This window comes from Manihot esculenta, chromosome 16 (assembly GCF_001659605.2).
Source record: "Manihot esculenta cultivar AM560-2 chromosome 16, M.esculenta_v8, whole genome shotgun sequence".
NCBI classification, from domain to species: Eukaryota; Viridiplantae; Streptophyta; class Magnoliopsida; order Malpighiales; family Euphorbiaceae; genus Manihot; species Manihot esculenta.
The window spans coordinates 336,484-363,523 of NC_035176.2; the positions used below are offsets into that span (position 1 = coordinate 336,484).

Here is a 27,040-nt window from a genome sequence, read left to right on the forward strand (position 1 = left end):
ACAGCCACCTGTCCTATTTACTCTCCAGTAGAATAAGGAAAAAAACCCAAAATCAAAGAGAGGTGAGAGGGAGGAAGAAATTTTCCTTTATTTGCTACAATTTTGAATCGATCCTGCACCCTCCCCGATTTGAATCGTAAAAATGGAGGGAGTAGGGGCAAGACTCGGGCGGTCCTCCACTCGATACGGACCGGCCACGGTGTTCAATGGGCCGGTGAGGAAGTGGAAGAAGAGTTGGGTCCACGTTTCCCCATCTAACAACAGCAATCACTCTCAAAATCACCACATCCACGCCACCGCCAATGCTACCACTAACGGTAATAACGGTTCTCACCTCCTGCTTTACAAGTGGACCCCATTAACTCAAAGCAACAAGGACAACGCCAATAACTCTAATGGCGATAATACCAATGGCGACAAGAATTCTCTTAAGGAAGACGCTGCGCCGCTGCCGGAGGAGCCTCCTAGGCGTAAATTCAAATACATTCCGGTATTCTTTAGTCCTTAATTTGCCGCTGTATTGTTTATTTCTTTTCCTTTATTAAAATTATTTCGGATTTGCAATGGGTTGTTTTTCTCTACTGTTACGGTCTCCCCTCTTTCTTTTTTTTTTTTTTTTACTTTTGGTTGGGGGTGGGGGGGGGGTGGCGGGAGCGGGATGAAGTGTAATTCTTTAATAAATTCGATTCTTTAAGATCCGGGTAGGTGCATTTGTGCGAACAGTGTATTAGGGCTTTATTTCGTAGTTAACTCGGTGAACTTGCTAGCACATTGTAGACAACTGGACATGGTAGCAAAGAATTGCACCTTCTATAGCCTTTTTTTATATGTAAATTAACGGGGAAGTGAGTTTCTTCTGGGATTTTACGCATATCCCTTGGATATGTAGATTATGATTGCATTTAATTGGTGTTGGCTTTATCTCAAACCTTCTTAATTTCATAGGGAGTAGGATTTCATGCGTTACTATTTATGAACTGATCTCATTGTTAGATAAAGTTGAGCTGTACGGTTATAGGTGTAGAACTTTGGAAGGAAGCACTGGAATGGAAAACCTTACATAACTTTTACATCTAAGATACCATGTAACTTGTATTTTAGAAACTGGTGTTGCTAGATCAGTTCAGTCAATGATTCTTTCTTGTGTGATCACTTTTAGTTAATCAGTTGCATTTGGTGCATTAATCAGATCTCTCTCTCTCTCTCTCTCTCTCCTTTTTTTTTTTTTTTTTTCCTTTTCATGCCTTAGAAGTTAAAACAGCACTGGAAGCGAGTCCAGGTTTGACCGGTGATGAGTTGTTGTGGGCATGTTGATTTTGATCACTTAATCTACCATTTTTTTTCAATCAGTTATCTGCTTATGCTTAGATAAATGGTGAGACAAATTCTGGTTACTGGATAATTAAAGCAAATTTTAGTCTGTTTGAAGGAAGAGATGGCGGTTTTGGTTTAGTTTGCTTTGGGAGAAGTGGGGCACTTTAGTTTTAGCTTTGCAATGCCCTAAATTACTGTTCTACATTAGGTCCCAATGAGAGTGCTTATTGATAGATTCCCGTTTGGATGTAACAGTTTGGTCCCATAATGTCCTAACAATTATTTAAATGGCCAAAAATACAATGAGTCAATAGATTTAGCATTACAAACATATCATGTTGGAAATTAGAGATGTATTATGGTGAAAGCCATGTCATATAGTTGCCCTTTGTTGTGAGTTATATTTGGTGTATCTTCAGAATGTTCTTGAATTCCTTGAAAAAGGAATACATTCATCGAAAAAAAATTGATGAGACTTTGAGAGATATGATATAATTGTTAAGGGAATTGAAGTTGATAAGCTTATGCTTTATAATCATCAAATCTATACCTGAACTTATGGGGCTGTGTATTGGCTCTTTTTATTGAAACTAAACTCCAACAACTTTGTCCATCATTTGTTTATAGTTATTCAATTGCATGTGATTGCATCAAGTACTTTTGGATCATTATTAGAATATGGAGATGTAAGGTATACTGTTCAACTGTTGTCGATATTATTGATGAATCCGGTGTAATTGGGTCGTACATCTTGTATCTAGGGCTAGATCCCTTGGTTTTTTGTGGAGAAAGAAGATTTTCTTTTAAAACACTCTCAAAAAGAAAAAAAAAACTAGCTTCATCGCTTTTCTAGCTCTCCAAGGAATTTTGCTTGAAGTAACATGTAGGAGTATAATTGAAGCTGACTATTTGTATTATGATTTTGGGTCATGGATCTTGTCATGGAACGATGGATAGGAAAGAGCTTAACACCTTAGACTTGTTAATGAGGAAATCTTAGATCTCACATGTGTTTTTAATTAATCTACTTTTGTTATTAAATAAAGAGAAATCCTTACACATTGGAGTTTCATACAATCATAGTATTTCTAATTAAAGTAGAAGCCTGGTATAGCAATCATTAGATAATAAACTACTAGATAAATATAATTTGTTTGTTATGAAATTGGTCTATTGAAGGCTTGAACTAGCTCAGAAATTTGCCGAGCCTGAAATATGCAAAGCTAGACTTGTTTACACCACTAATAACATGCACAACTGTGCAAATGGAATGTGGTTAATGATACATAACATGTGAAGAAAATAGGATAGTGCTAGGTTGTATTATTGAAGGCTCCAATATTTTGGAAACTAACTTTTATATTTCAACTTTTTGGTAATGGGGGTATCTATATGGTCTTACATTGATTTTTCGGGTGGAAGGCAGTAGTTGTATATAATGATTATGAGATGAAATGGCGGTAAGAATTTTGGGTTTTCAAATAAATGCTTGTAGTTGTCCAACGGTAAGGTGGCATATGAATATTACCTCTAGGTTTAGTGTTGAAAGTAGACATAAGATGTGACTAGCATGTGGAGGATGGATGTAAAACAAAGGAGTAGAAAGATCTGCCCCTTGCTTATGCATCGGTTGCTGCGCATCGACACATGAGAGTAACTTTGGAGAGACAACTGCATCTTTTAATCCTTACAATATCATTAGCTTCCCATCCTTCTTAAACAATAATTGCAATGCCTCAAAATAATAATAATAGAAAAGGATTGAAGGTCCTAAGCCAGTCAACTTTTAAGATCTTGTCAAAACTTCCTAAGGCTAAAATCCTCATAGGAAATTAGAGTTGTTGTTTCCTCTTCCATTACAGTGATGCACAAAAGCAAAATTACAAATTTTCCTACTAACTGAGCTATGATAGTAGAAAAGAACCTAAACAAGAGAGACTTTAAGATCTATTACCTTCTCATTCAGGAAGTAATTTGTGCTTCCCCTATCCATCAATATCACAAATTGCCTATGCCTGTAATGCCCAATCACTTCAATGGATAGCAATCCTGGACCTTGATTGCTTCTATAGCAATCCTGGACCTTGATTGCTTCTATAGCAATCACAGATAGAGTCATCTCCTCTTGACACTTAGGGTAATTTTTCCTCTTCCTCTACTACATCATTCTTTCTCCTCATCATCCTTTTTTTCCTGCAATAGCTATTCCAGCTTTTGGTTTACATTAGTTGCTAGGGGAATACATATTCCCGCACTTAAAAAGGCTTGGATTTTATGATGGCTAGATGAGTGGATTATTTCATTGGTTTTGGATTTTGGTTAACAGAATTACTGCTGGATCTAGTGAGAGGTCGTAGTAGTTGTGGGTTCTAAAATCGTAGATGGATAACTAAGAGGTTTTCGAGTATAGAGCTCATAAATGATACAAAATATCTAATGAGGGTGGTAATAGGTCTAGATAAGGGAATACACTTCCTGTTATAGCTAACTAATTGCTCTTGTAATCTTTTAGTCTCTCAAACTTGAGCAATGGTATTAGGTCTCAACACTCCCACTATTAATCTAATACCATCTTTCAAGTCCCATGAAACTTGAAATAAAACATCATTCTCCATAGCTCTCTCCATCCATATTATCGAATTTCAAAATTGCCTTGGTACTTTTCCATTTTACCATCCTACCTCAATCTCACAATTACTTCATAATATCTTCTTATACTGAATCTCCAAATCTACTACAGGCGCCTCGTGCCATGTAGGCCTGCCGACATATGAAAATGTCCCGCACAATTCCATCCAAGGGGGAGGTGGACCAGAATGTAGAGCTGGAAACTGAAACGGAATCACTTGGTGTTTATTATCACATGGCGCCTCCGGAACTTGAAGAGCTCTTGTCCAAGGAAGTTCCTGCCAAAGCTCAGAGAGCTGCTTGCTTCAAATTCTTTCCAAGATTTGGATTTTTCCCACACATTTCGATTATTAAACCAAGAATCTACCCTATCAATCAAGTATAAACTTGCAATACCCATCTTGTCCTTAGGGATATATAAACCTCAAAGTACTTAGCACATTTTTTGGTCATGCCTTCGTCTAACTGCACCATTAAAAGTAGTTAGCTCAATTTTACTGAGGATCTTATCAAGATTACCTGAGTCATCCACATAATTAAAGTTGCTCTGCTCTTTATCCAGAGCAGATTCTCCTTTGGTAATGGCGATTTTCCTCTACTGTTAACCCATTTCCATTCTAAGATCCAATGGAAGTTTCTTCCATATCCCCTCTAAGACCCAAGATCAAGGATTTCAAATCCCCAATGGCATTTTCCATAGGATTTTTGGACTCTTGAACATCTTTTCTAACCCTTCTTCATCATGTCTGACTCCATGTGGCCTAAAAAATCTAGCTAAAATAGAGCTCATTTGTTCCCCCACCTCTGCCAATATGACAACCTCATGACTCACCATAGTAGACCTAGCATAGTTGCTCTTAAGAGAATGGCTTGGGCCTAACTCACCTCCAAAAGCTAAGTCGAGGAGGAGTGTCTAAAGTCTTATAAGGCATATTACCTTTGTCCCAAATCAATGAGGAATTTAACACATCCCCTAATGCCCATGACCTAACACCTAAAGTGTGAAATACTTGTGAGAGTTTGACATTGGATGGGGAAGCTTTATTACCATCTTAAAAAAATGTGGCGGACCTAACTGACAGGAGCGGTTGTCGAAACCGGTAAAAAATAACCTTCTTGGTTACCTACAATTTACAACTGTAGACAGTGGTGAAGGATCGTATCCACAGAGAATCGATTACCTATTTATTTATCTCAATCAAAACCAATAGAACTAATTGAAAGCACAAGTGAAGGCAAGTAATCAAAGGGAAATAGAAATAAATGCAAGGAAAGTAAAAAAAGGGGGATGTTGAGAGTGATTTGATTAACAGCTAATGAAAGCAATTAAAACAGCAAGTAATTTAAAATAAGAGAGAAATCAATAAGAGAAAGGTCTAGTTGAAGATATGGATCCACTTTGGTTGTTTGGGTTGATCATTGAAACATGGTAATCTTGATTAACTCAATAGGTTGGTTATGGGGGTGGAAGACGCTTCTCACCACCATGTCTTTCCTTATGAACAAATTGATTAGGGAACGTCCTCTAACCAATTACTAATCAACAAATTGCCAAGGAACGTCCTTGGGCCATAGGCATCAAAACAATTGCCAATTGCATGAAGAACAAGAAAGATCCAAACCCTAACTACTCAAACGCATGAGATGTTGCTAGATCATGCAATTTCTTGGTTTTTACACCAAGTGTTCTTAGATCAGAATATTTCCAGCAATTACGGACTAACAAATATCCTAATCAACAATCAATTAACTTTGCAATCAAGAATCAAGTGGCCAATTTGATCAAAACAACAAAGCAATCTTAGAATTAAGCACAATTGCATGAATATTGAATAAATCAAAATCAAACACTTTACGTTCAGATCTCACAACCTTTTAAACAACCTTAGTTTCAACCAATCCTCAACTAGAAAGAAGGTTTCAGCCACTCATGGCTGAACCAAAACAGAAAATAAAAGAAAAGAAAGCAAAAAGATGAAGAACTAGGTGGAGAGGCTTGGAGAGCCTTGGTCTTGATCAACCCTTGATGGGAGATGAATTGTGTCTCTTCTTGTGTTCTTGGAGCCTTTAAATAGGAGTTGAGAGGCTGCCTATTTCCTTTTTAGTGTCCATGAGTCTTTTGGAGACTTCCCAAAGTGCCCTTGGTTGAACATGTGCCTTCTTTGTGCATGTGTTAAGGCAAAAACGTGGAGCATGTCTTGAATTGCAAGTGGGGGGCTCTTTGGTCTTTTAATTGCTGTCCAAGATCCTTAAGATACTACCCAAGGTGTGTCCAAGAAGCTGCCCACGTTTTTGGAGTGTGCCCATTCACTAAAGAGGAAGGTGGAGCCTTTTATGGAAACTTGAATGTGCATGGCATGAAGTGGGAAACATGTGATCTTCAAGATTTGGCTTCTTGAATGAGCTGGATCTTGAAATCCAATAATTGAATGTGAATCTTGAAGATTTGGATTTCAAAATACTTCCCTTGTTTGGCTCCTCAATTATGGCAACTTGAGATATGGCTTCTTAAATAAGGAAAAGGCAACTTGCTGATTTGAAATTCGAATTTCAAATTGCTTTGGCTGAATGTTTTTTCCTTCTTTGCCACTTTCCTTATTTAGAACTTTCCATATTTAGCTTGACTTGATTTCAACTTGGCAGGCTTGCTCTCTTTTGCTCCAAATAAGGCAGTTTTGGGGGGATTTTCTCCAAAATGTCCTTTTACACTATTTTCTGCAAAATAATATTAAAAACAATAAATTAAGCAGAAATCATGTAAATAATCATCAATAATATCAAGATAAAAAGGACTAAAATATGTTCTATCAAATACCCCCACACTTAAGTTTTTGCTTGTCCTCAAGCAAATAAACATAGTCAAATAAGCTTCCCTTGCCTTAGATCCTTATTTCCACTTAAGCTCTTACTCTAGACACCTATTTTGAAGCATTGCAGTGAAGAATATATGCATGAAGATTACTCACCTCTTTTCCTTGATTCCCTTTGCTTACCATGGCTAGGATTTGTTTTCCTCAAGAGAGATCATGCATATTATTGTTAAGACTTTTTCCAGCTTTTGGTGTGACTTGCCCTTACCTTGAAGTACTTTATTCAGGCTTTTTGCACTTTAGATCTTGCTTGGAAAGGTCACCAACCTAGTTTTGATGTACTTTTGAATTTTTCAGTTGGTCGCCAATCCAAGTGGCTAGTAGCCTTGTTCATAGTCTTTTGACCATTGGATTTGTGCTTTTGAGGCTTTTGCCTTTGCTGAATTTTTTTTCTCTCAATGATTTGGGCAAATCAACACCAAGTGCTTAAACAAGTCATGTTAAGTTCATTCACACAATTTTAATTTTTCTCAATCGATTGAGGGTCATCAATATATTTTTCACCATGGCAAACTCAAAGATTCAATTCAAAAGGCAATTCTCAAACATGAATACAACTCACTGCAAGTGATTCAACATAAGTTTAAAGAGTTATCACATCAATGGGGTCATGGAAAGAAAAACTCATCTAACATAGTTCATCAGTTTGAGTAGAGCAAAACAAAAAGAAGAGGAAGGTTGTGGTTGTGTGTGTTTTATTGAAAGCAAAAATTAAAAAAAATGAAAAATTTCACCTAATGCAAGCAAACTAAAGACTAAAGCAAAAATAAATTTAAAATTAAAAATTCAGAGATATGCACCCCCACACTTAAATCATGCATTGTCCTCAATGTATAAGAAACATAAAAGAACAAAGGAAACTGAGTACTCCCCTGGGTGTGGTGTGCATGGTGCGATCCTCTTGATCAAGGCTCAAGTAATTGGGGAAGGAAAAAGCGTCCCAACTGTATTGAGCAAAAAGTGTAGCACTCCTCTTGATTTGGTCATAGCCCATCCTACTTTTTCCATGTACTCATGAAGCAACATGATTAGCTTTTCCTCTTTCAGATGAGGTGTGCCTCTAGCCCTTATATTTGCATTTTTGAGATGATTGGGCAATACTTTGAATTCCAGTTCATGTTTCTCCATGTGTAGCTGCAAATTGGTGCTAAAATCTGGCAAGACCAACTCTACCTTATCTGGAGGTTTAGGAAGGCATTGATCTTCATGCTCCTTTGGTTTAGGTGCTTGGAACACCATTTGTTCATTGTGAGCATGGGCTGTTCGCATTGGATCCATGGCTGACTTGGATTCAGTTCGCGAACTAGGATGTAGTGAGGAATTCGGCGTCTGAAAGGCAATGAGGTTCGGCGGCCGAAGGATGTCTGTATTCGGCGGCCGAAGGTCTTCAGTTTGCGGAGTGAACTACGGCGATAGATTTTGCATCTGAAGATTGCTTGGGTTCGGCGGCCGAAAGATGGTGGAGTTTGGCGGCCGAATATCTTCTGTCTGCGCTTGGCTGCAGTCTACCTGTTGGATGCAACAGTCAGTTTCTTTCAATTCTGGTTCTTCCTGTCTTTCATCATCTTCTTGGCTAGCCTCCCTGCATGAATCATTGGTTAGAATATCATCTTTTATATCAGAAACATCTTTGCTCAAACAATCAATGATATTATCAACAAGTTCTGTTTGATCCGTTTGTTTGGACAAACAGTATTCTGGTTGTGTCTCTTCAGCAGCTTGTTCTAGCACTTGCCATCTTTCATCAGCTCGACGCTCTTCCTCTTTTCTTACCATGTCTTCTCTCCATTTGGCGGCTACTCGATCCACTTCCTGTTGGAGATTGTGCAAAGTTTCCAACATCTTACGAAAATTAGTTCTGGGATCTTGAGGTATTGCTTGGGCTTGATAGTCTTTGTAGTAGTTAGCCCCTTCATAGCCATAATTTGGTTGGTCTCCCCAACATGGACGTACTTCAAGAGCTTGTTCAGCTTGGTCTATAACAAAACTTCTTGCAGCAGCGATTTGTTCATAAAGTTCCGCGAGGCGAAAAGGTGTAATTTCCTCGTCCATGATTTAGATCTGTGATGGTGACTTACTTGGGTGAGATGATGGGCGGGGGCTGGAGTGAGGAAAGTTTGGTGGCCGAAGGTTGGTGGGTTTCAGCGGCCGAAGGTTGGGCAGAATGCTCTACGGCTTGCTTTCCTAATCTTCTGATGGTGTGTTCAATTTCTGGATCAAAGGGTAAAGTGTCCCTGCATTCAAATCTGGTCATGAAAGAAAATAAACAAACAAGTAAAATCAATTCCCCGGCAACGGCACCAATTTTTGACAGGAGCGGTTGTCGAAGCCGGTCAAAAATAACCTTCTTGGTTACCTACAATTTACAACTGTAGACAGTGGTGAAGGATCGTATCCACAGAGAATCGATTACCTATTTATTTATCTCAATCAAGACCAATAGAACTAATTGAAAGCACAAGTGAAGGCAAGTAATCAAAGAGAAATAGAAATAAATGCAAGGAAAGTAAAAAAAGGGGGATGTTGAGAGTGATTTGATTAACAGCTAATGAAAGCAATTAAAACAGCAAGTAATTTAAAATAAGAGAGAAATCAATAAGAGAAAGGTCTAGTTGAAGATATGGATCCACTTTGGTTGTTTGGGTTGATAATTGAAACATGGTAATCTTGATTAACTCAATAGGTTGGTTATGGGGGTGGAAGACGCTTCTCACCACCATGTCTTTCCTTATGAACAAATTGATTAGGGAACGTCCTCTAACCAATTACTAATCAACAAATTGCCAAGGAACGTCCTTGGGCCATAGGCATCAAAACAATTGTCAATTGCATGAAGAACAAGAAAGATCCAAACCCTAACTACTCAAACGCATGAGATGTTGCTAGATCATGCAATTTCTTGGTTTTTACACCAAGTGTTCTTAGATCAGAATATTTCCAGCAATTACGGACTAACAAATATCCTAATCAACAATCAATTAACTTTGCAATCAAGAATCAAGTGGCCAATTTGATCAAAACAACAAAGCAATCTTAGAATTAAGCACAATTGCATGAATATTGAATAAATCAAAATCAAACACTTTATGTTCAGATCTCACAACCTTTTAAACAACCTTAGTTTCAACCAATCCTCAACTAGAAAGAAGGTTTCAGCCACTCATGGCTGAACCAAAACAGAAAATAAAAGAAAAGAAAGCAAAAAGATGAAGAACTAGGTGGAGAGGCTTGGAGAGCCTTGGTCTTGATCAACCCTTGATGGGAGATGAATTGTGTCTCTTCTTGTGTTCTTGGAGCCTTTAAATAGGAGTTGAGAGGCTGCCTATTTCCTTTTTAGTGTCCATGAGTCTTTTGGAGACTTCCCAAAGTGCCCTTGGTTGAACATGTGCCTTCTTTGTGCATGTGTTAAGGCAAAAACGTGGAGCATGTCTTGAATTGCAAGTGGGGGGCTCTTTGGTCTTTTAATTGCTGTCCAAGATCCTTAAGATACTGCCCAAGGTGTGTCCAAGAAGCTGCCCACGTTTTTGGAGTGTGCCCATTCACTAAAGAGGAAGGTGGAGCCTTTTATGGAAACTTGAATGTGCATGGCATGAAGTGGGAAACATGTGATCTTCAAGATTTGGCTTCTTGAATGAGCTGGATCTTGAAATCCAATAATTGAATGTGAATCTTGAAGATTTGGATTTCAAAATACTTCCCTTGTTTGGCTCCTCAATTATGGCAACTTGAGATATGGCTTCTTAAATAAGGAAAAGGCAACTTGCTGATTTGAAATTCGAATTTCAAATTGCTTTGGCTGAATGTTCTTTCCTTCTTTGCCACTTTCCATATTTAGAACTTTCCATATTTAGCTTGACTTGATTTCAACTTGGCAGGCTTGCTCTCTTTTGCTCCAAATAAGGCAGTTTTGGGGGGATTTTCTCCAAAATGTCCTTTTACACTATTTTCTGCAAAATAATATTAAAAACAATAAATTAAGCAGAAATCATGTAAATAATCATCAATAATATCAAGATAAAAAGGACTAAAATATGTTATATCACTAACTCACGTTCAAAAGTTGGCTCAAGGTTGGATGAGTGCGCAAGGTTACAAGGGGTATATTACTTCCATCCCAAATCAATGTGAAATTTAACAATTGTAACTATAAAGGACTAATTTACAAGTAAAGCCATAAAAAAAAAAAACCCTGATGCCAATTGTTAGGATGGAAATACTAATAAGATAGTTACTAAGAAAAGAAAGTAATTATAGAGAAGAGAACATAACAAAAGAAAGGTATTGAGAAAATATAGAGAAAAGGAGATAAGGAAGAGGGAAATTGAGCATTGTATTAGAATGATTCTTGGATGATTCTCTAGTAGCCTTCCAACTCTTTTTATACATATATCAACATCCATTAAATTGCATGGAGCTTTGGAAGATCTTTCTATTATTCTATTGATATGTGTGGTTGACCGTATGGAATTTATTTATATTAAATTCTGTTCTACTGGTTTTAGACTGAGTTGTATTTTTGTTATAGTTGTTATGCTAGAAATTTCGTGACAGATGGGTAGAGATATAAAGGACATTGCTATTTTTAGGATATATACTTTTAGCGCTTCATCCCACTATTTCCATGTCATTATTGTATGTTAAATATGATATGGTGGTATCAATATCCTTCACAGCTGGACTTATGCATTTTTAAGGGTTTTGTCCCACATTGGCAGGATAATTATGTATCAATATTTATCTTCTCTGGTGGTTGGGGATAGGGGTGTTCAATCAGTCGGTTCTGTTTTGAACTGAAATGGAATAACTGAAAACCAAATTTCAAAAATAATGAGAATCAAAATATAAGAAAAATCAAATTGAAATGAACCGAAAATTTTCAATTTGGTTTGACTTGGCTCGTTTTAACGATTTCCCCGTATACCTTGTATTACACTTTCACAAAAATAAGGTCATAACAATTTCACACTAAAATTTTTAATCGTCTTCAAATAGCAGCTATATAGAAATTTCAAAACCCACAAAAAATTAGCATAATCCACATGCAATGGAAAACCTATCCCAATTTATCAATAAAAATACATGAAATGCAACATGTAGCACCAAAGGAAATAATCCCAGCCCGTTGAAAATGTGGGCGTAATTGGACAAATCTCATTTCATCTTTGACTTCGCATGGTGCTTTTTGAGGAGTTGTTGCTGTCAGTATGCTTGTTGTCATCGGAATGAGGAGAGAAGCCAATACTTGTTGCTGTGGGTGAGATCAGAAACTGAAGAAGAGTTGATGCTTGTGAAGGTATGAGATATGAGGAGAATCGGTGCACAGGTATGAGAAGGGGAGAAGCTGATGCTTGTTGCCATGTGTGAGATCGGAAATAGAAGAAAAGAAGGCGTAAGCAAGGGGAAGAAGAAGCAGAAGAAGACAGAGAAGGAAGTGACAGTTGTGCAATGGAGGGGCGAGAACAATCGAAGACGAAATTTTGTAGAAGCAAGTCAATGGTGGGGCAAGCATCTAGATATGAATATTGTGAACTGAGATGAGATTATCCCACAAGAGACTAAGAGAATAAGCTTCAAAACGATAGGATAGAGAAAGGGAAAAGGATGAAACCTAAGGGCTAAGGTATTGGGGTTTTTGGGTAACTTTGCAAACTTAACTCGCAGTGTGTATTGATATAAAATGGATAGGAGTATATATGGTTTATAAATATACATTTGGTTCAGGTAATTTGATTTTTTAGCTTAAATAACCAAACCGAACTAAATCGAAAACCCAGAATTTTCTGAAATCACTTACCACAATATCAAGTAAAAAAACCAAATTAAATCATTTTGGTTTGATTTTTCAGTTATAACCGTATTCTTCTCAGCCTTAGGGTGAGGTAATTGAACTAAGAAAAGGTGATTCAGTGCACAATGTGATTCGAGATGCAGCCTTCCTCTTATGTTGCCATGAGGCCTTTTATCTTTTGAAGTCTTGATTTTTAATTCATAATGCAGCAACCTTGATGTTGTATTAAGGCCGCTTACCCTAATTTGGACTCAAGATGATTTGAAAAATATTTTCTGCTTTGATTTGTAGATTAAGCATTATATATTTTCTCAGTTTCACTGCCCCAGCATGCTGAGTATTGCTGGAAATCGACATGTTTGAGTTCTATATGTTGTGCTTGTCATTACCTTGCGAGAGTTTTTTCCATGCTATAATGAATCTTTATAAAAAAGAAAAAGGAAATAAGGGAAAAAAAGAGGCAGAAGGCTGATTATCAGTTTACGTGTGTTATAATGTACTACCATGAGAAATGAAAGGTTAAGAGAATAGAAGAGAACGATATATTTGCCATCTTTTATTCTTTTGGGTTGTCATCAAGCCCAGGTTCAAAACTTCTTTTGGTTGTTTGACAATGTAGGTTTATTTGCTAGAGGAACAGAAAAAAGAGGCTGCAGAGAAGGCTGAAGACGAAGCTAAACTGAGTGATACTGAGCCAATTGCAAAAGGCGATGGTTTCAACGAGAAACCTGACATTAATGATGTACCTATGGAAGAAACTCAGGTAACTGGTTAATACCTGTTTGAGACTCCTTGTTCCACTGTTGTTATGTCTTTTCGTTACCCATTGATAAAGCACAAAGTGATTCATACATGTAGATTTGTTGGAAAGTCTTCGTGGAGTTATGGAAAATGATGTCTTTACCTAAATGAAATGACGCTGGTAATTTTCTTGAAATCGGTAACTGTTAAAAAAAAGAAGGAAAAAATTGCTTTGAATTTAGCGTGAATTAATGGGTTATTATGGTCTAGAAAATGAGATTGCCCTCCCCCTTTTTTATAAAGCACCCATCTTGGATATTTCAAGCTATTTTGCTTCAACACCAAGAAATTATCAGCTAAGCTAATTGGCTCTCATTGAGACACCCCCTTGAGCTGTTTGACACTTGCTTTGTTTTCAATTTCGTATTATCCATCTAATGCTGGCTTATCTTTGGTTTCAGGATGACAGTCAAGTGGTGCGACAAGATCTGAATGAAAGCACTTTGGATTTGAGTCTGGGCTTGAAGTCTCATGATGACGACTTTGATTCAGAACCAGATCGGTCGAAAGATGGGCAGTTGGAAAGATTGAACTCGAGTAGTGTAGGAACATGATTGAAGGTGTTCCTGAGATTATTTGACACATAGCAGATGAGAAGAAAAACAACCTATTGTTTGTTGCTGATTTGGAGACAATTTTCTCTTATGAATTTATTTTTGTCCACAACTGTTTTAGGGAAAATATACTCGAGTGGCAGGTGCATGTACTTTAGTCCATTTGATGCTCCCTTGCTGAGCTGATTGTAATATCAATCACAATTAAATTTTCTTTCCCATTATTGAACAGCTGAAATTTTTTCCTCCTGTTTACTTTTTTTCCCCTGGTTTTGGTGGAATATCTTTTAGACGTGGGAGTGCTAGAAGACAAAGCCATACAGCATATTTTAAAGGAGAAAATTGTACTCATTTGTTCATCGCATCAGTGCTTGTTGGAAGTCTCCTGTTTAAGGTTTGTGCTCGTTTGCTCTGCCAAGGAGTCGTTAATGTCATCAATTTTGCATGTAGGCACTGCGCGTGATAGCCTACTTCCAACTAAACATTGTAATGTTGCTCATGAAAGTAGGCAAATTCAAAGAGCACACTGGTAGCCTTTAGTCTGTTTTTAACTTAAATTTATTGGTCAATCACTCACTTAACGGTTCATAATGGCCTTTTAAGCACAATAGTGAACTTTCACCTACAATTTCTGCATCATAGTATTCTCAAGCATCCAAAGCCCCAAAGGAACAAATATCAATAACAGACAGAAATGTTCAACTACTTTTTAGGCAAGAAGGCAATGTGGCTTTAATACTGCAGGGCATAAAAGGAAGTTGAGCAGATTTTCATCATCATTCTTTTGCAGCAGCAGCTTCTGCCTCTGGAAAGTAATCATGCCTGGAAATGTGAAGAACAGAATTTTAAGTTTCTGATGGAGATATAGGCAATAGCAGATCTGAAAATATATTACAGCAAGAAAGTGAAGGATGATCTCTAATTAATTCGGACGTATTACAACTAAAACCATTTAGGCTTAATATCTTTCATAAGGATTTAGGAGATCTCAAGTTCAAAGGAAAAAATAAAGGTTCTAATCTTCATATGCCAATGCTTTCAAAGCATCAAGATTATCAATTTTGCATGGAAACATAATAATGATAATGATAATAATAATTTGTTCAATACTTACTGTAATTTGCGTGATAGTTGGTAGAGACCTGTTGCAGCCATTGCAACGTTTACACTAAACAGATTCCAGTTTTTCTACATTTCATGTCAAAGGTGAAGAAGAATAAAAATTAACCAAGATTTCTCCAAGATAGTAAATTTAAACTCAGCAATCACCCATTTCAAAAGATCACCAAACAAACAAGTCAAACACGTGCATCCAGGCTTGCTGGAAGACACTCAACTCAACTAAGCTAAAAATAATTTGAAACAAGTTAGGGTCACATGAAAGATAATATTTAACAATAACAAGAACGATCCATACTATAAGCAAGAGCTACATAAATATGCATGACATGAAAGATATAAGGAAGCTGCCACATTAGAAGATATATAGCTTCAGAAAAAATATCAAATGACACTGTCAAGGTACTGCTGTTTTTTTTTTTTCCCATTTCAAAAAAGAAAAAAAGGTACTGCTGTTTTATCTCAAAACAGCAATACACTTCATCAATGTCAAACTTACCGGTGTGATTACAGTGCTGTAGCGTGACCATATAAGCCCAGTGGCTGTAACCGCTGAAACCAAAATGCAAGTATAAGATTACCATATTTCAAAATATATGAAGGAACATAAAGCTTTGTTCTTAACCTCAAGCATACACTATTATATGCAAAATAAAAGTGACATTGTGTGCACATGTGATGCTAATGAGAGGACAAGGACACGGACACATGAAGAAAAATGGATGTGAGGAACAAAGGAAAATATAAAAATGTAGTTAAAGAAATTATTAAAGATAATAAGTTCATACCTATTTGCTGAGGATATGAAAGTTTTTCAGGAGGTTTAGAGAAATCGGCAATATTAGCAATGCTGATGCCCCATTTAAATGTTGGTGCCCAAAAGTGAACTGCAGAATGTAAATTGATTTACATAAGCCAAATATTTCACAACCAAACATCAAAGTTTATACATTAGATCATGCATTTCCTGGTAACAGAGTTTTGTGGCTCCAAATAGATGATGAGAAAATAAAAATCTAAGGCGTCCCACGCTCATATGTTGCCATTGCTAGTTTTGTCATACCATAATTAACATAATGAGCAAACAAAATTCTAAAATGAACTGCTGAAACTGTGGTTTCAAGCATTGGAGTTCGGGTTCATATAGTGGACCTACTACGCAAAGGAAACTATGATCGCTTAATTTATAATCTAGTTGAGCTTGCACATGTAGCTTATCCTACCCAAGATTCCGCATCTAGATTCTCATAAAAGGCAATTTTTTTTCTCAATTATAAGCCTTTATGCAATGAATAATAGAATGAATTGGAATAGATATAAGTCCAGGCAGGGGGAAATTGAACCACAGAAACACCGTAAAATTGGATTTTTCTGGGAAGAAAAGAGAAAAAGAAAATGAAAAACTAAGGAGTGAATAGAAAAGGACAAACGGATTTGATTTGAAACAAAAATCGAAGGAGTTGCATACCATATGAATCAATCGAAAGCGCATTACATCTTTAAAAATAAGATATTCTTACGATACTTTCTGCTCATAGAGAAAACCTTTTTAGCGATTCAAAGGAAAAAAAGGATCTAAACAAAACCATCAGAGTTAACTCACTGGTTTTGGGTCCGGCTGGGTGATTCCACAGAGCTTGTAATTTGGAAGCCGCCATGAGTTCTTCTTCTTCGTCTCCGGTTCTATCTGCGCTCTGCGTTAGTTTGGTGAGGAAATATTCATGTGTGGCTGGTTCAGTAATTCAAAAGCCACTATTCAACGCTATTATCCAATCATATGATGCCACGTCAGCAAACGTGGAGCCGGGGATTTTATTCCCATCAGTCGACCTGATCATAAGCCTCTCATACCAAACGCACCGTTTTATCACTTTTTTTAAGGGGGAGAATAGAAGTACCCGGAGATTGGAGTTGCAGACGATAGAAGTGCCGAAGTCGACAACTCCACCATGGATCCGTCGCAGACGCAGACCTCATCTTTGCAGCGACTTCAAGATGTGGAAAAGGTATGAGATCTTATATTTGAATTTTAGATAAAAAAAAATGATAAAATTGACAAGGATTCATGTATTTGTTTGGGATGAAGAAAATAGTTAGGGTTTTGGAGCTGGCAGGAGGAGTGATGGATGAGCTGGCCAGTCCCACAGGTCCTCGAAAAGAATTCATCAACAACCATTGCAGTGAGTTCATGCATATGATCAAGGTCTCGATTCTTGAAATGATTTTGATTTTCTAATTGTTAGGCTTGAAAATAGTTTGTTTTGATTAATATTTCGGTGCCAAAAAACAAACAGGGCATCCAGTCTACTCTGCGCGATGAAATCAAGAGTGCATGCGAGTACCGTCCATTTGAGAAGTGTGATTACAGTTGTAGAATTTCCAATGAAATCTGTTCTAAGAAATTGGAGCATGTGCTTGCGCAATTGGATGCCATGAAACAAGCAATTGATCAATATCATGATGCCATTTGAAGAAGTAGAAGGAGATGCAATTGTTTTTACAAATTTCAGCAGGTAATTTGACTCTGTGGAGCTGACTATTTTTGATCCAGAACCTTCTTTTTGGAGATTGCTCGAGGTCATTGGATCCCGAATTTTGATATAAGATCATCATCTATCTTTCTTTTTGGACTTCGTCTAAAAGTAACCTCTTGCTCAATTTTTCTTACGCTGTGTTTGTTCCATTACAATATTAAATTAAATTTCATATTTTGTATATTTAGTTTGAATTCAATTCTAGAACTCGAATGAATTTCAATTATGAAATGATGCAAAACATGATTATGTGGGATTCAACTGAATTTTAAATTTTAAGTTATATTATATCAAACAGTAGAATTCAATTGAATTTGTGTAAGTTCATAAATTAGAACTGAACCAAAATTTGTGTGCTTGGTTGCTTGCTGATGTGCCTATACAACTTCATAATTATGTTCCAGCTTTGATTTGCACATTCATTTGCACTGATAAAGCTGTTCCTTTAAAACTCATTTCTTTAAGCATGTCATAACATGTACGTCTCTTTTATTTTTTGAAGAATGAATTGTTTAGTCCCTTGCTATATTCATTCAGTCCAACCACGTTAGTGAAGATTAAAAATTCAAAATAACCCTTTTGCCTTTAGTTAAATCAATAATATTTTATTTAAAAGTAAATTCCTAAACTTTACGTCTTCTTTCTCTATGTCCCCTTCACTGTCAATTTCTCAGTTTGACTACCCTATATCATATTTTCATTCAGTCCACAAAACCAGTGTCAATGGTGAGAGGAAATGGGTTGTGGTGGTAGATGAGGAAAGGGATAGAGTTATAGAAGAAATGTATTTGTCGTCGAGCATGAAAATGGAGGTTGAGAACTGTTCCCCTGGACGTGGGAGAGGAGGATACAGTGAACCTCATGTTAACATGCAGTAAGATGGAGCTACAATTTCATGGACTTAGAATCAAATAGGTCGATCCAGGTGATGCTGAGATATTGGTTCGACTTCCCTTTGAATGCAGTGTTGTTGACTAGTTTGATGCCTTCGCCACTTCATATTTATCATATTTTATTATTCCCTTTTTCCTAATTAGGTGTTCTTAACTTTCACATCCATGTGTAATCCTAGAAACAAGTCGGCTTCGTAGTTCTGAACTGTTGCCTTTGGGCGTTTTAGGTGTAGGTGTGTGGTGCTTCATGCCTTGAAGTTGAATAATAGTATCTTACTTTATTTCTTCCGAGCAATACATTCATTTATTTTTCAAAATGTGTGTTTTGACTGGTGCAACATGTGATTATGGTAGGAAAAGTGTGGGAAATACGAAGAGAAAAGGAGACAAAGCGAAAATAAAAAAATAAATAAGGGTACTTTAGAAATTTAAAATATTTTTTACTCATTTGCCTAACTATTATTCCCTTGACTTGATCGGAAAAAATGATCTAATCGAATAATAAGGTGTGACAAAATAAATAATAAATAATATTATTTAAAATATAATAAGGCGTGACAAAATAAATAATAAGTAATACTATTTAAAATAAAAGTATTAGACTTTATTTGTGAGAAACAAACCAATTAGATTTTATGTAAATATATATATATATATATTTTTATCATTTCTATTTTTTAAAATGTAACAATATAATTAATTAAATTTAGTTTTCCTAAATTTCTAGTTTCGAACTATGTTTTAATTACAATAATACTAACTAATGAAATGATTTCTTTAGTTATATTTAAAACAATACATTTTCTGAAAGCAAATTTTTAACCTTAAACTTTAATGCCAAACAAATCTTAACACTATTGATGCTCTTTCTTATTTTTCTTTTTAATTTTTTTCCATCATTAAAGTGGTCCAGTAAGGTTTTTTATTTTTAAATTTTTTTTTCCAAGATAAAGTTCATTGTTAAACAGAAGCCAAAAGTTTAGCACAATCGATGAGTCTTAGAAATTAAGAACTTTGTAAAAATTTATTCAATTGATTTTTTTGTGATTTTTTTATTTAGAATGAAAATTTTTAATTCATTTTAATTTAAAAAATATTAATTTAAAAAAAATTATACATGATTTTATAAAATTTATTTTATTTTATTTTTAAATAAAACATGATAAATGAAAGGTATACGATTTTGTAAAAAGAAAAAGATCAAAGTTAATAACTAAGCCCAGGAGACCTAAAGAAGCCCTAGTCCGCAAAGACGAATTGGAGCTCCACCAACAGGGACATCTTCTAAGGAGGTTGTTTCGTATCTCCAGTATCAATCCAATGGCGTTGAAAAAGAAAATAATTTCTTGATTATGTAGTTTGAATTTAGGATTTTTTTTATTGAAAAGATAAGAAAACTTCGTCGATTCAAAAAAAAAAACCAGAGAAACAATATAAGAAAGAGAAATATTAATCCAAACTCCTTGACCCGACTCATAATGGGTCGATGTTACTAAAACATGAGCAACATTATTTGCAGATTTATGAACAAAAACACATTTTGCTTCCTCATAACTAGATAGAAGCAGTTTACAATCTTGAACTAAAAGGGTAAAAGACGATAAATCATATAATAAAGCATAATTAACTGACATCACAAGTATTTGAGCATCCAATTCGAAAAGGACTCAATCTCAACCATACTCTTTAATCTAGCTCAATGTTTCCCGAAATGTCATAGTTTCAGCACACTTTGCATCCATCTGGCTATAAAAAGAGTCTGCTCTAGCAGCCACAAAACTCTCATCATCATTATGGATTACACAACCGAAGCCTACCGAACCTCATTGCAAGCTTAAAAAGGTGTCAATATTCGCCTTGATCCAACCGTGCGGCAGAAGAGACCAGACCGGGCGAGCCGAGTCGACAATGGTGCTTACTGAGGAATCGACACGGGCTGCTTTCCATTGTTGCAAAAAATTTAGAGCCATGAAAAACACCCCACTCGCAATCTGACTCTGGCCCTTCCACACAACATTGTTCATGTTTTGCCACAAAGCTCATAAGATCATTAGCATAAGGGAGGCATTTTCCACAGAAGCAGAAGAGAATGCTAGAGAAAACCACTCATTTAAAGAGGATGTAGAAGGCGCAGATCAACCCAACGGTGAGCTTAACCAGCAGCTGCGGCAAAAGGGCACTGAATCATAATATGCAAGACATTCTCAAGGGCTGCATGACACAACGGGCATGAAAGATCAACCGGGACTCTCTTGGACTGAAGCGACAAGAGGCAAGGGACAGCATTAACTAGAGCCCGCCAGCAGAAATTAAGCACTTTTGGGGGAACTTTAGCTTTCCAAAACCTTTTCCATATCTCGCACCCTTCCCTATGTTGAAAGCCATCAACCAGGAGCCTATATGCACTCTTAATCGAATAATAACCTTTGGACTCAAATTTCCAGCACCATGCATCAGAACACGATAAAGGACTAAGAGGGATGTTCAAAATACAACTTCTGTCTCTTTTATTGAACATCTGTGCAATTAAACTCTCGTTCCATCTGTGGTTAATTATGAGATTTGAAACAACAATTCCAGCATAGTTTGGAGGAGGGATTGTGGAAACCAGAGACTCAGGCAACTTTCTCAACCAGAGCTGCCCCCAGACTGAAACTAACCGACCATTCCCAATCCTCCAGTAAGCCCCGGCTCGAATCAGACCCCGAGTTTCCCATATGTTGCACCACAAGAAGCTAGGGTTACTTCCCAAAGGAGCTTCAAAGAAAGACTTTGTCAAAAAATAGCGAGCCTTAAAGACACGGGCCACTAAGGACTGAGGCTTAGTGATAATGTGCCAGCCCTGCTTCCCAAGCATGGCCAAGTTAAACGTATGAAAAATTTTGAACCCTAGCCCGCCATCAGATCTGTGCTTTGCCATTCTGTGCCAACCCAGCCAGTGAATACCCCGATTTTGATCCGCCCCCTTACTCCAACAATATCTAGTCATCATGCACTGCTGATCATCACAAAGAGTCCGAGGAAGTAAAAATAAGCTCATCACATAGTTCGGCAAAGCTTGGAGGATTGTTTTTAAAAGAACCTCCTTACCTGCTTGAAACAACGCCCGATGCTTCTAAGAATTCAGCCTTTTCCACAATCTATCCTTAACAAAACTGAACACTTCCCTCTTATTATTCCCAGCATGAGAAGGAAGTCCTAAATAATTTCCAAAATCTAGTTTCTCCTCAACCTGAAGCACTAAGCAAACAGAGTCCCGAAGAGCCACAGGAGTGTACCTACTAAAGAAGATAGATGATTTCTGAAAGTTAACCACCTGTCCAGACGCATTTTCATACATGCGAAGGATACGCTTGAGTTCCAAAGCCTCCTGAACATTTGCTTTGAAGAAGATCAGGCTATCATCTGCGAAAAAAAGGTGAGAAATCTGCGGGCCACCCCGAGAAACCCTATACCCATAAGGCTTCCATTGTTCATACAATTTTGCAGGAGATGGAAAAGCCCCTCTGCACAAAGAATAAACAAATACGACGATAAGGGGTCTCCTTGCCTCAACTCCCTTGTAGGAACAATAGGGCCTAACTCCTTGCTATCATGTAGGATCCAATAACGAACAGTGGAGATACCAGAGAACAGCAAAGCAACCCATTGCTGCGCAAAACCCAGTCGAAAAAGCATATCCCGAATGAAACCCCACTCAAGTCTATCATAGGCCTTGCTGATATCCATTTTGAGGGCCCCAAAGAACTCTTTCTTCCTTTGATGCACTTTAAAACCATGCAAGGCCTCAAAAGGTAAGATTATATTATCCTGAATACTTCGACCAGCAATAAAAGCACTCTGACTCTCCGAGATGATGGTGAGCAGAAATGGACTTAAGCTGATTAACTATCATCTTAGTGATGATCTTATAGACCACATTACAGAGGGCTATAGGATGCAAGTCGCTCATTCGCTCTGGCACAAACTTTTTTGGAATCAGAACTAAAGCCGTCTCATTCAACTTCAGAGGAATAAACCTGGAATGCAGAAACTCAATGCAAAAACTAGATACATCATCTCCAATAATATCCCAATACTGCTGGAAAAAACCAGGATTGAAACCATCTAGCCCAGGGGATTTATCAATTTTCATGGAAAAGGCTGCAGACCTTACCTCATCACAATTGTATGGCGTTAAGAGAGAAGCATTCTGATCCTGTGATACCAACGTTGGGACACACTGCAGTACATGTTCAAAATTACAACCGTGGGAAGTAAAAAGAGTCAAAGTAATCAGTCATCACACCCTCCAGCCCCGAATTCCTATCCCGCCATACATTTGAATCATCCAGCAGTTTGACAATCGTGTTTTTCCTTTTCCGAGCACTGGCAAACTGGTGGAAAAAATGAGTATTAGCATCAACCTCCTTAAGCCAAAATTGCTTGGACCGCTGCTTCCAGAAGATCTCACGGAGGTTTAGGAGGTGAAAGAACTGGGCTTTAGCTCGTATAAACTCAGTTATATGTTTCTGATAGAGCATATTTTAGTATATTTTATCACTATGTTCTTGATGTTTATTTACATCTTTTCTGCCTAATTTTGTGGTTTTAATCATGTTTTGCAGATATTAGGTGTAAAGAGACAATCCAGAGAAAATGCTATTAAAACTGCCAAAAAGTGTCAAATATGGAAAGTTTCAAATAAGGAAAGTTTTCATATATGGAAAGTTCTAAATAAGGAAAGGGCCAGATGAGGAAAGCACAGTTGACAAACTGTTTGAAATTCAAACTGCAGAACTTTCTTGCCTTTTTCAGAATGTGAAGCCAAATAAGGAAAGTGCCAAACAAGGAAAGTGTTAGAAAAGGAAAGTGCAATCAACAGAAGATTTGAAATTCAAATTGCAGATCCTTCTTTCCTTGTAGGTGAGGTCAAATATGGAAAGTGACAGAAAAGGAAAGTGCAGTCAGCTGATTGTTCGAAATTCGAATCGCAATTCTTTCTTTCCTTACTTAAAGATATGCAGACACCTCAGCAGATTCTCCTATTCAGGAAGCAAGATCTCAATATGCACTTGGCCTTTATTCAGTCCAGATTCATAATTCAAAAGAGGCTCTACCTAAATAGGAAATCTGGACAACTCATACTTCCTAGTCAGAAGCAAGTCGCGCGCCTTCCTCTTCTGCAGAGCTTGATCTGCGCGCCTCCTTCCTATTCAAGGCCATTCGCACGCGCACCTCCTTCCTGAAGATCAAGCCACGCCTCTTCTTCCTCTTTTGGCAGCCTTCATTCACTCCTCCTTCCTTTTCAAGCTCAAGGTATGCTCCTTTCCTCTTCTGAATGCCAAGCGCGCGCCTCCTTCCTTCTGAGAGCCATCTGCGCGCCACCTTCCTTTTCTGCAACAACTTGGGCAGCAAGTTGAGCATGGGCAACATCTTGGGCAGCCTCTACACTAATTAGGAAGCGAGGTCAGCATCTAAACTTATTTAGGAAGCACAATCTGGCCTCCTTCCCTTTTTGAGACCAAACCGCGAGCACCAACTTCCTTCCGCAGAGCATTCGCGTGCAGCCTTCCTTCTGAAGCCGTGCAACGCGATTCTTTCCTTTTCAGACACAACTTGGGTAGCAAGCACCTCTTGGGCAGTAAGTATGACCTAGGGCAACACTTTTCAACTATAACAAGCCACATAAGAAGCCTCTACATGTTCTTTACACTCCCCTTGGGAGACACCTACGGGATTCACATCTCTTCTTCTACCTTTCTTCGTTTCTTTTATTTTTGTTTTTGTTTCAGCCATGAGAGGCTGAAATCTTTTATTCTAGTTGAAGATTAGGTGATACTTTAGTTGTTTTATGGATTGGGAGACTTGATCAAACATTCTTTATATTTTGGTTGTTCAATATTCATGCAATCTCATGCTTAATTCCATTGTTGCTATGTTGTTTTGATCAATATGGCCAATTGATTCTTGATTGCAAGGTAATAATATGTTAGTTTGGATGATTTAAGTCCGTAATTGCTTGGATTATTCAAACATAAGAACACTTGGTGTAAAAACTAAGGAAATTGTATGATCTAACAACATCTCATGCGTTTGAGTAGTTAGGATTGGATCTCTCTATCTCTTCATGCAATTAACAATTGTTTTGATGTCTAAGGCTCAAGGACGTTTCTTGGCAATTTGTTAATTAGTAACTAATTAGAGGACGTTCCCTAATTGGTTTAATCATAAGGAGAGACATGGTGGTGAGAAGTGTTTTCCATCTCCATAACTAATCTATTGAATCTATCAAGAGAAACTAAGTGTCAATGATCAATCCCAATAACTAAAGTGGATCCAACTCTTCAACTAGATCTTTCTTATTATTGATTTCCCTTTATTTTTATTATTTGCTTTGTTTTTATTGCTTTCAGTTTTAGATTAATTAAATCGATCTCAAAAACCCCCCATTTTACTTTCAGTTTATTTGCTTTCAGTTCTATCTCGTTTCAATTTATTTCTCTTTCAGTTTATTTTTATTTCAGTTTATTTTTGTTTCAGTTTATTTTCTTGGTCTTGATAAGGAAAATAGGTAAGTTCTCAATTCCCTGTGGATTCAATCCTTTCACCACTATCTGCAGTTGTAAATTGTTGATAACCAGAAAGGTTATTTTTGACCGACTTCGATAACCGCGAGTCAGTTCCTGTAGGCGAGAGCCGCATAAACAGGACATGACAGCTAGACACTCATCCATCTCTGCTTTGTGCTGAAGACGAAGATTTATACCTCAAGATTTGAGAGCAGAACGACAGGCCTAAAGCTTACCCGCAGCATCCATGTCAGAAGAAAATTGCCAAATATCTGAAATTAGGTTCCGGCAATCAGCCTCACGTGGCCACGTGTTCTCAAAACGAAACCGGTGAGCATGGCGCTGTTCTACAAAGAATTTAACTACAAGTAGGATAGGCAGATGGTCAGACGTAGAGAAACCCATCACTTCAGCTAAAGAATTAGAGAACCTGGCACGCCATTGAGCATTAGTAAGAACACGATCCAACTTAGATTCCATCCAACTACCACTGTTTCTGCTATGCTCCCACGTGAACGGATATCCTGTCATAGGAAATTCCATAATACCAGAATCACAAAGAGCCTTTCGAAACCCATTGATCAAGCGTGGAGGTTGGGGTCGACCACCTCACTTCTCAGATGGAGAAAGAATATCATTGAAGTCACCCAAACACACCCAAGATGCTTCAAGATGAGATGCTAGCATACGCAGTCTCTGCCAAGACAAGTGGCGAGAGCCACGGTCAGCTTCACCATAATACCCTGTCAAGCACCAAGAACCAACAGGATCCATGCAGATTTCTATCAATATGATGTTGCGATGAACTTAAGAGAGAGATAGAAGAGACTGACCTCCACAATAAAGCCAGCCCTCCGCTACGACCCAAACTATCCACACTAAAAAAATCATCAAAGCCCAACAAACCTTTTATCTCATTCACCCTAGCAGAAGCACACAAAGTTTCAATTAAGAAAAGAAAGTTCGGCCTCTTAACCCTGAGCATTTCTTTCAGGGCCTAAACTACTTGTGGGTTGCCAAGCTCATGACAGTTCCAACTAATACAACTTATTGTGATCGGCGGCTACTCTGTTTTTTGACTGATTACTGCCTGCACTGCTTGAATCGTGTACCACAGTGGACCTGTAACGACCCGAAAACCGGACCACTATCGACGCTAGGATCCAGATCGACATAAGGTCGCCGGGACCCATAGCAAGCCTGACATACATCCTGTATACCTGTTTAATCCCATACATGATCAACCATTTACATAAAATTTTAAACTTTTTCTTTCATTTACCAAGCTCAACCTATGCATGCACAACTCATAAATATAAACCTCACACTGGAGTCCTCATCAAATACTCCAATGGTGTAACATAACATGTGTTAAGCTTGGTTTACATGAATCATCATGAAAACATTTCATTAAGGCATTTAAGATCATGTACAAAAGGGAAATTACATTCACTAGGGTCAAGCACAATTCTATCCTCAATATACTCTTAAACATTACATTACAATACTTTAACATAATTTAATACATGTCCACAATTCTAACTATTACATAGATAAAACTCTACTCCTGCTGACCTCCTGGTCTACCCTGTACCTGCAAACCTGGGGGTTAAGAGAGAGGGGTGAGCTATAAAGCCCAGTGAGCAGAATAACATAAAACATTAAATTTATATTCATGCTTTCATGAAATGTGTCACATCACAAACAAATCACATCAAGGATGGACTTGTCACCAATAGTCCTCTAAATAGTCCAATCGTGCCAGGGGCGTAGTGCAGGCCACACCTGGTCTTTCACTTACACATGTCATATCATATCATATCCAATTATGCTGGGGGCGTAGTGCAGGCCACACCCGGACTTTCACTCACATAGTGCCAGGGGCGTAGTGCAGGCCACACCTGGACTTCCTCATCATATCATATCATATCTCATCATATTGAGAACTAATGGATCATCCAATATCCATCCACATCAACATCAAATTA

The 27,040-nt window shown here is 37.5% G+C and overlaps 5 protein-coding genes across 5 annotated transcripts; 2 read left to right on the forward strand and 3 right to left on the reverse strand.

Annotated features, from left to right (window-relative positions):
• Positions 1-5: 5 nt before the first annotated feature.
• On the forward strand, positions 6-14,210 carry LOC110603918 (hybrid signal transduction protein dokA). Its single transcript, XM_043951862.1, has 3 exons — positions 6-490; positions 13,220-13,363; positions 13,803-14,210. The coding sequence occupies exons 1-3, from the start codon at positions 143-145 to the stop codon at positions 13,953-13,955; spliced, it is 645 nt and encodes a 214-aa protein (XP_043807797.1). The 5' UTR covers positions 6-142; the 3' UTR covers positions 13,956-14,210.
• Positions 14,211-14,497: 287 nt separating this feature from the next.
• On the reverse strand, positions 14,498-16,832 carry LOC110604006 (mitochondrial pyruvate carrier 4). Its single transcript, XM_021742019.2, has 5 exons — positions 16,678-16,832; positions 15,863-15,961; positions 15,574-15,626; positions 15,070-15,143; positions 14,498-14,777 (listed from the first exon to the last, which is right to left on the reverse strand). Exons 1-5 carry the CDS (start codon positions 16,730-16,732, stop codon positions 14,732-14,734), a joined length of 327 nt encoding a protein of 108 aa, XP_021597711.1. The 5' UTR covers positions 16,733-16,832; the 3' UTR covers positions 14,498-14,731.
• Positions 16,833-16,923: 91 nt separating this feature from the next.
• LOC110604005 (mediator of RNA polymerase II transcription subunit 11) lies at positions 16,924-17,900 on the forward strand. Its single transcript, XM_021742018.2, has 3 exons — positions 16,924-17,080; positions 17,161-17,277; positions 17,369-17,900. Exons 1-3 carry the CDS (start codon positions 17,024-17,026, stop codon positions 17,543-17,545), a joined length of 351 nt encoding a protein of 116 aa, XP_021597710.1. The 5' UTR covers positions 16,924-17,023; the 3' UTR covers positions 17,546-17,900.
• A 2,753-nt stretch (positions 17,901-20,653) lies between these two features.
• On the reverse strand, positions 20,654-21,421 carry LOC110603923. The gene has a single exon (XM_021741930.1). It carries the CDS (start codon positions 21,419-21,421, stop codon positions 20,654-20,656), a length of 768 nt encoding a protein of 255 aa, XP_021597622.1.
• Positions 21,422-21,616: 195 nt separating this feature from the next.
• Positions 21,617-22,230, reverse strand: LOC110603924. The gene is made up of 2 exons (XM_021741931.1): positions 22,052-22,230; positions 21,617-22,007 (listed from the first exon to the last, which is right to left on the reverse strand). The coding sequence occupies exons 1-2, from the start codon at positions 22,228-22,230 to the stop codon at positions 21,617-21,619; spliced, it is 570 nt and encodes a 189-aa protein (XP_021597623.1).
• Between the last annotated feature and the right edge of the window lie 4,810 nt (positions 22,231-27,040).